The sequence below is a fragment of the Trachymyrmex septentrionalis genome, unplaced genomic scaffold (genome assembly GCF_001594115.1).
Source record: "Trachymyrmex septentrionalis isolate Tsep2-gDNA-1 unplaced genomic scaffold, Tsep1.0 scaffold107, whole genome shotgun sequence".
Classification (NCBI taxonomy): Eukaryota; Metazoa; Arthropoda; class Insecta; order Hymenoptera; family Formicidae; genus Trachymyrmex; species Trachymyrmex septentrionalis.
Window position 1 is genome coordinate 1,877,278 of NW_017304196.1, and position 8,800 is coordinate 1,886,077.

The following is an 8,800-nucleotide window of genomic DNA, read 5'->3' on the forward strand; positions in this document are numbered from 1 at the left end:
TTCGCTACAACGAAGAAAATCGGGGATGATAAACATTGTCGATAAATATATCCGCTGACCGGTTACTCGGCTCGGCGATTTGCTATATCGGACGAAATGTCACTTGCGAGAAATTAAACGAGTACGCACGAATGTCGGACGTGTAAAGTCATAAAAGACAAATATTTGTACTACGCATCAACGATATACGCGAATGTTTATGTTGGACACATATTGCCTAATATTTCTCTTCGCTACAGGACGGAGCGTCGCGTTCTACGCGCGCGCGATGTTTGCATTCGAAACAGCGATTTTCATAAAGAAACCAGTGACGCTCGATAAACGACTTTAGCGTCAGCATAAATGTTTGCCGGCGAATATGATTTTCCGGTTCGTAATCGGAATACGAGCTGGAGATACTATCAAACGCGATAATAACGCACCGCTTGGAAACCCGTTCCGTTGCGTTACGTCATAAAATTTCAGCTCGTTAAAAGCGAGATTAATTAAGTTCTGCAATATCCTTTTCAATTAGCATGAATTTTCCACGAAGGCGTGATTTTCTACGTTTTAACGTTTACCAAGCGGCCGCTGGAATGACGTGCGATATTAATTGCGCCGCCTAGAATATTTCTTCCTGTATGCCGATCGGATATTGAAAATTATTCAACGTGTTTTCCGCCTCTCGTAACGGCTAATTCAACTGCAACTCCGTCGCGTAACAGTTTTTAATCGTCCGATAATCGCGCGTTCGATTAATTCGCCGGATTTTCGACGCTCGCGCGGAAAACAAATCCCGACGTGGCGGCGGACGGCGCGATTATATTTACGTCCGCTTCTAATTATCCATGCGAGGATAATAACCATTTGGGGGGGGGGGAACTCTCGTCGGGTTCATCGCTTCCGCTCGATCAGCCGGAAGCTGACGATATCCTGTATACGTATTCGCTATTCGATATATACGAGTTACGACGGGCTTAGCGCCGGACAAAGGGGATCTCCGCGTGCTTATAAGTCGCTCCTGCGTGCCTCAAACCATCTATCTGTTCTTCCACAGGATTATTTCACCGTGTGGTATTATCCAGCGGCTCGGCACTAAGTCCCTGGGCCTCAGTGCACGACCCGAACGATATCAGGGCGAAGATCGGCGAACAGATGGGTTGCTCGACCGAGGGTGACGAAGACATAGCTGACTGCCTCCGAGGAGTACCGTTGAAGACCCTCATGGACGTGCAATTACCGGAAATCAGGTAAGCGAAGCATCGAAGAATATTCGCTCTCCTTCCCTCGGACGGTTAGATCTGCATTTGGCAACTACGTCAAAGGAAAAATTGAAATAATGAAATATGTATTGCGAAATGGAACAGATGGAATATATCGATACTCCTCTCTTCCATCTTTTTATTTATGATAGCGTATCGATGTAATAAATATTACCTCGTTCCATTTATGCGACACACATATACATATATATTCATATACAGGATGTCCCGAAATTTGCAAATTAAATAAATACCATAGCGGGAGAGTTTTCGAAAAATTAAGTTAAAAAAGTGACATTTTTACTTCAGGCAATCAAGTTGTTCAGATGTAAGATTCAAATTTAGCCAATTGTAGATTGTATTAGACAGCTACCTATTCATCGCACGTGCATATTAATAAGCACATACTTTAGTATTTAGTCCATAATTTTGTCTATATATTCAAACACTTAATTAATTGTTATTTCACAAACTATTGCTTAAAGTAAAATTTACAAATAACTTTTGTTTACTTAACTTTTTGTAACTTCCTCATTGCGGTATTTCGATTCACGATTTTCGAGACACCCTGACATACATGAATAATATACGCAGAATTCATATTCGTCGCTTGAATGAATCCAATGAAATTATTTCGATGAAAAGTGGAAATGCCGGATTGTAAAAAATTCAATAGATATGATTGATTCGTGAAAAAAAATGACATCTGGCCAGCACAGTAGCAATTACTGTGTTACAAATTTATAACAATTTCACGAGTCCATGGCCGCGATGGCTTATGATAAATCGTCATGAGTTGTCGAAACTGCACGTGGCGATATTTAAAAATCTTGTAGTGTTATAAATTGCCACGTATTTACGCGATCAAAAATCGTGGACCTAGAAAAGGTTGCTGGGCTCTTAAATTGAATTCTGTCGAGAAACACCTTGCATTGCTTTATTAGGTACTCGCGACGTTTACAGGACGTTAACCTTTGATTGTGCGAGTGCATTTACCAGTGTATTTATCACGAGGTTGAAACGAATCTGCGATACTAATTGCAAGGATAATCACATGCACGTACACTGAATTATCGGATTACTGTCAGATCGCGGTGGGTTAATAGCTCTCGCTTTATTGATTTAATACCCTTATTATATCAATAATTTAATATCGCGGTCGTTCGCCATAACGAGTGATGGGGTCTGATTTTGTCGTTTTGTCCTCCACCAGATTTGTGCCCCGCATCGGGCCCGGTTTACCGGTGGACCAAAACAATCCCGATCCGGGTCTGGACATGGAACGCGCGAGCGACGCGTTCATCAAGGTGCCGCTGATCCTAGGCGTCTCCACGACCGAGTCGAATCTTGACTTCAACAACAACGACATACAATTCGGTTTCGAAGAGGATCACCGGAACCGCATCCTCCGCACCTTCATCCGCAACGCCTACATCTACCATCTGAATGAGATTTTCTCGGCGGTGAGGAACGAGTACACGGACTGGGATAAGCCGGTGCTTCATCCCATCATAATACGGGACTCGACCATGGAGGCGTTGAGCGATGGTCACACGGTCGCGCCGCTCATGAGAATCGCTTTCTACCACGCCAGGCGGGGCGCCAAGACGTACTTTTATCACTTCAATCATCAGTCCAAGGATAGCGGCTACGTGCAGGTAAGACACGCTCGATATACCGCTCCGAGGAACTTTTGCGAGAGACCAAAGTTTCTCGGTGCGAAGACATTTTCTCCACGGGAGGGGGGGGGGGGGATTGTATAATAATTTTTATTCTTAAATACCGGAATTTCACAACATAGCTTCTTTTTGCTTTTTTTTTTTTTTTTTTTTAAGTAATAGTCAACTTTAAGAAAATTTCCGAGGCGTAAGAGATTTCCGAGAGAAGTGTGCGCGAAGATAGCAAGAAATCACGTAACTTAGGGTTGTCGATCGACGGGGATATCTCGAGGCGTCGATTTTTCTCTATCGTAAAACGATATCGTCCACCCTGCTAACGCGGCTATTGCACGCTGCTAACACGGTGAAAGGTGAAGCGAGTGAGTGGAAGAGGTGGAGACGCTGCTTAAGTCTGAGTTAACTCCATTAACTTGACATCCCGAAGAGAGACTAACGCTCGCCCTCGACGCCCAGTAGTCCACCGGCACTTCCAGCCAAGGAAGCGAACCCGTTCAACCCCTGCCCGACGCACACTCTCTCGATCCTACATCCTCGTAGCTCATCCGTCTCACTCTGCGTCGCACTCGATCCATACCCGGGCTGGTAACCGCTGGCCATGACTTCACGATGAAGACACTGATTTAATAAAACGCCCCGAGCGACCCGCGCGCAACCCGTGTTCGCATTTTGTCTCGGGAATGACGGGGATTTGTCAAGCTTGACATAATAATATCGGGAGGACAAGAAAGAAATTGTTATATCGGCCAATTTGTAAGGTCGCTGCCAAGCGGCGCGTTAAACCTCGCGACGGGGAAACAGATTGACGTTTTCAATTTTAGAGAGAAAAGGAGAATCATAGGATGGGGGGGGGGGGGCCTTGAGAAATTTCGTATGGCGTGTTTGTAGATATTCGGAGAAAACGGATTATCTCCGACGCGGGAGGGTGTATTATCTTCCTCGCGATATTATCTTCTCAGGGGTTGGAAAACCGCTTGTGGAGATAATAAAAGTCAGCGTTAGGCGGTGTCTCCGTCAGCGGTTGGTCTCCGAAAGTTAAAGTTGGTTAATCCCACTCGGCGAGAGAGTGCAGGTAGTCGTGCAGTTAACAGCGATTTAGAGCGTCAACGTTACTTTCTTCCCCTTTTCCCGCTCCCCCCTCCCCCCCCTCCCCGCCCCACTCCCTTCCTCCCGTCACATGTGCACAAAGGGGATTTAATTAAGTGCGAGGCGAAAGATTCGCCCTTTAAGGGTATTCTGAAGTCGTCTTGTTTTATCGATTATATCTTTCAAAAATACTTTTTTAGTTGCCTTTATACTAGATTTAAAAATCCTCTTCCACGATTAAAGTAAAAACCGTAATGTAGTCTAGATGTAGTCTAGTATGTCTAAAACTGATCGACTTTATGTGAAAAAAAATTTGGAAAATTTCAGCTTCTGTCATTATGACATCAAAATGACGTAAAAATGACGTAAAAATTATCATTAAAGGTCACTTTTCAATCATTTCCGATCCATTTTAATGTCATTTTAACGTTATCGTGACTTGTTGTTCTGCTTAGGTGGCGTCAATTTGTAACAATATTTGCTTTATATACAAGTTTGATACTTTGTATAAAACAATCTTGGATTAGGGATTACATGAGCAAACAACGTTAAGTTCTTAGTAAATTAGGCTTAGGTAATATGAAAGATTAGTTAGAAAATTGGTATATATATATATATACCAATGTGACGTTTCGATTGTGTTTGACAAACCTAATACGTTCACGTAACCGCAACTGACTCTGTCGCTTTAAATATTGTCAAACGCAATCGAAACGTCACCCTGGTTTACCAAGCGCGCAATAAAAAAAGAAAGAAACGAGCGAATTAGACGAGACAAAGGTGGAAAAAGCCGCGCCGAATAGAGATAAGAAAGCGATATCAAGACCACTGAATGCAAATGCGATGAATTTATTTGAATTGTTAATCGTGGCGTTTTCCGCCTGCCACGGTTTCTCCTACTCTCCTCGTGCATTCTTTTCCACACGCGTTTCACGCGTGTTAATAAAGATCAGTGGTATAATACGTGAAACCATTTCGCGCAGCGTGATGGAGAATTTAACTGTCGAAATTATGCATTTGCAGTACAACGCTCCGCAAAAGGGTTGGAGAGACAATTTCTGGCTAATCGTCACGGTTCTATTAATTAACACTAAAATTAGTTATCAATGATTAACTGATATTCTGTTTCGGTTAGTTAAATAAAACAATCCGCCGATAGCTGTTGATAATTTAATTGACGTGAATTACTAATTACGCAAATTGGGCGTGTAGTAAATATTATAATATCTCGCACCTACGAATGTACGTACGTTTCGGCCGTATAATTATCGATTACGGAGTTTGGATGCTCCATGGCTCCGATTCTCTCAGTGGGAAATCTCGTTGCAGCGCCTGGGGAGCGTTCGTGGGGAGGACATACCGTATATTTTCGGGCTGCCGTTGGTGGCAGGCGGGGCTTTCTTCCCGCGGAATTATTCCCGACAAGACCAGGGCGTTGCGGAGGCCGTGCTCACCTTCTTCACCAATTTCGCCAAGACCGGTAACCCGAACGAACCGCACAAGATCGAGTCGGTCGACTATGGCACGCCGAAGGAGAAGACGCGATTCCGCGGTCTCACTTGGGAACAATATGAGACAGGGTCTCAGCAGTATCTCACGATAGGTATGTTGCGCTTGAGACTGGAAGAAGAGAAGAAGTACTTCCACCGTTATTTTTCGATAAATTTAATTTTCTACAAAGCGCCTTCTTCCGTCCTCCGTTTCTTTAAAAGGATCGTGACCTCCGTTTCTCCGTGGAACGTCGCGCGATCTTTTTAAATTCTCTGAAAAGTTCCTTCAGAATTTTGATTGTGTACTGTGGACTTTGTCCGCCTCGACGCGTTCTCTTTGAAATTTCTTTGAAAAATTTAATTGTGCGTGCGAGATGAAATCCTTTTAAATGAAATGTGAAATTATTTCTTTGATGATAATTGCGTAAATATTCCTTTAATGCATTCGATAATTATAATTAATTCGTTATTAATAATTATTCGTAACAATACGTTGTTCAATTTGCGCATTCGAGATTGATTAATAATATGTGATAATTATCTTTATAGTCAATGATAACAAATAATTATTGAGAAAGAGGCGTTTTTAATCATTAAAATTTTATTTTAGCGTTAAAACCGAAGATGAAAAGCCATTATCGCGGCCATAAAATGGCTGTATGGCTTAATTTGATACCTCAGCTCCATCGCCCTGGCGACGACGACGTTTCAATGCGACATCATCATTTCCGGGAACGAGGCGATCATTATTATGCAGGTAAGAACATATCTTGTGCGAAGGAAGTGAAAGTTTAAATTCTTATTTCTTTCGCGTTTAAGATGTATCGCTCCAAATTATTCCTTGCTTTATTATTATTCAGGACCGGTTCGGGACGAATGGTACACGCCACTGCCGTTGACAGGCACGACTCGGACGAGTTCTTCCTCAACCACCGCCTGCAGCACGTCTACGGGAGGTGAGGATAGCCTTATCGAGGATATTACTCCGATTCTGGATGATTCCGAGGACGATGCCGAGCTGCTACAGAGACTAGCGTCTCGACATTACTACAGCACGACCACTGCCCTGGGGATCACTGTGGGTGTCGGTTGCATCCTGCTGGTTCTGAATATGCTGATCTTCGCTGGCATTTATTATCAGCGGGATCGCGACAAGAAACGTGCCGCCATGGATTGTAGGCCGAATGGACAGGAGTCTCTGCCGATGACCACCAGGACGTCCATAAAACCCTCCGACAGTCCGCGACCCGCTCAAGAGCCACCCCCCTCGTACACAACCCTCGCGAGAAGCCCTTCCATTCAGGAGCAGCAGCAGTTCGCGCCGTCCCAGGAGTGTCAGGACAGCGAGCAATTGAGGAAAGAATCGAGATCCGGTCACGGGACCAGCGGCAACGCCCACAAGGACGCGATCCCTCCGAAACCGCCCGCCAGGACCACCAGTTCACTCACCACTGCCGGTAGCACCAACACTATCAAGAAACGCGTGCAGATACAAGAAATATCCGTATAGCATTAGGGGTTGCCCCCAGAGGGCAACGCGCGGACGAAGCGAGTGACCTTTATGGACTCGGAAAAGGCCACCACGGAGTCCAGATTTTGAACGATATATTCCCTTAATTGACTATTGGACAGTGCCGATTAAGGGAATTTTTCATTTACCGCGATTACGCGAACATAACTCGAATTCAACAGAAAAGGACTACGTAACAGATCTTTTACAGTGTGCATTGTGTGTGAATTGTGGTAAAAAAAAAATCAACGTAACAGCGCGTCTGACTTCAGCCGTTACTACTGAAAATACTACTGGTTGATTGTTGTCGACTGTTACTACTTGCAGCGCGATACTGCGACATGACTGACTATAATGCGGTCGCACTACTGAACTGTTATTACTGCTAGATTGCGCCTGACTACTACTACTTAGGAAACTTTGTGACCGGTTCTTTCTACTGGTAGGAATGTAAGATTGCACGTGGTTGTTATTTCTAATAGAGACGTGGATTGTACGTAGCTGCTATTTATAACGAAACGGAATATTCTCTGTTGTTTTTAAGAAAGTGATCGCTAAAGTACCCCTCGTAATTCGTCGCTATATTATGTATATATCAGGTGCTCGCAAAGTATTTTATTCTCAAAGGACTTTTTTGTAATTGAAGATATCGATACAATGTTTCCTAGCCATTTAATTCATCGGAATAAATACTGATTCTCTCAGAGACCGTGGCAAATAGGTGGCCTTAAGTATCAGTACAGTATACATATAAAGGAAACCGTATCGGTATTTTCGACATCATAGAAAAAGGGCGCCTGACTAGGAAATATTGAAACGAAACGTATAATGAAATTCTTGCTAAGAAGCTCTAAATTGAATTCTTTGCTAAAAAAAGCAATTATATGTATAAGAATACCGTGTACGGATCGATACATGGTAATCGACGACGACGACAATGACGAATCTGATCTAAGAGATCTCGAAACGGAATCGGAATACCAAAGCCACGTATACGATCGCATACCAGTCTCGACGACTGCTTTGTAAAGCATCGATTGGGAGGAAGAGGTACTCGATTCGAAACGGATCAAACGGATTGGATGCGATAAGCGTCTGTTATTCGCAAGCAAAACGAATACGGTGTACGGAAGTACCATTCGTATAAGTGAAAGTGCACTCGTCGTTTCCGCCTTTGCAACACATACCTAGGCTCTACCACCTCTCGAAACGTGTAATTTCGATCCTGCCGAGGAGAACGGCTTAATAGCGCTCGCGAAGTTTACTCGGGCGGAAAGCGCAATTCTCCAACCGCGTTACCTGTCGCGCAAGTGCACAATCACGAGTGTATTCGACGGAGCAAAACCGTAGAACGGCATCGGGAGTACGAGACTACGACCGAGCGGCGCGACGACTTTCGAGAGGGCGGACTCGACCTTCCGCCGAGTGTTCTTCTCGTAGAGAATAGTCCGACAGTCATAAGTATCGTACCACCACGAAATTGCGGCTAGAACTCTTCATCGTGATGATATATACACGTTCCGTAAAATCATTTCCATCCGCGTTTCTTGTTCAAGAACCTCGAAATTTCGCGATTGACAGCGCATCTTGTATATCCTTTTCTACTTTGACATGCAAAACAAGGTACGAGTTATTAATACTGTATTAACTTCAGTATTAACATCAAAATTAAATATTAATATATTGAACATGTCTATATTTTTAATTACAATATTTTAATTAATATTATATTACAGAATTATAAATATATATATATATATATATATATATATATATATATATATATATATATATATA

At 43.3% G+C, this 8,800-nt stretch overlaps 1 protein-coding gene across 1 annotated transcript in view; it reads left to right on the forward strand.

Moving 5' to 3' along the window:
* The window catches only part of LOC108746918 (neuroligin-4, X-linked), a 36,126-nt gene extending 27,506 nt beyond the window's left edge, over positions 1 to 8,620 (forward strand). Inside the window, exons 5-9 of the mRNA XM_018484026.1 lie at positions 1,037 to 1,229; positions 2,455 to 2,899; positions 5,333 to 5,606; positions 6,104 to 6,250; positions 6,354 to 8,620. Coding sequence (XP_018339528.1) covers positions 1,037 to 1,229; positions 2,455 to 2,899; positions 5,333 to 5,606; positions 6,104 to 6,250; positions 6,354 to 7,003 — 1,709 coding nt within the window. The 3' untranslated portion in view covers positions 7,004 to 8,620. The remainder of the gene's footprint in view (positions 1 to 1,036; positions 1,230 to 2,454; positions 2,900 to 5,332; positions 5,607 to 6,103; positions 6,251 to 6,353) is intronic.
* Positions 8,621 to 8,800: the final 180 nt, after the last annotated feature.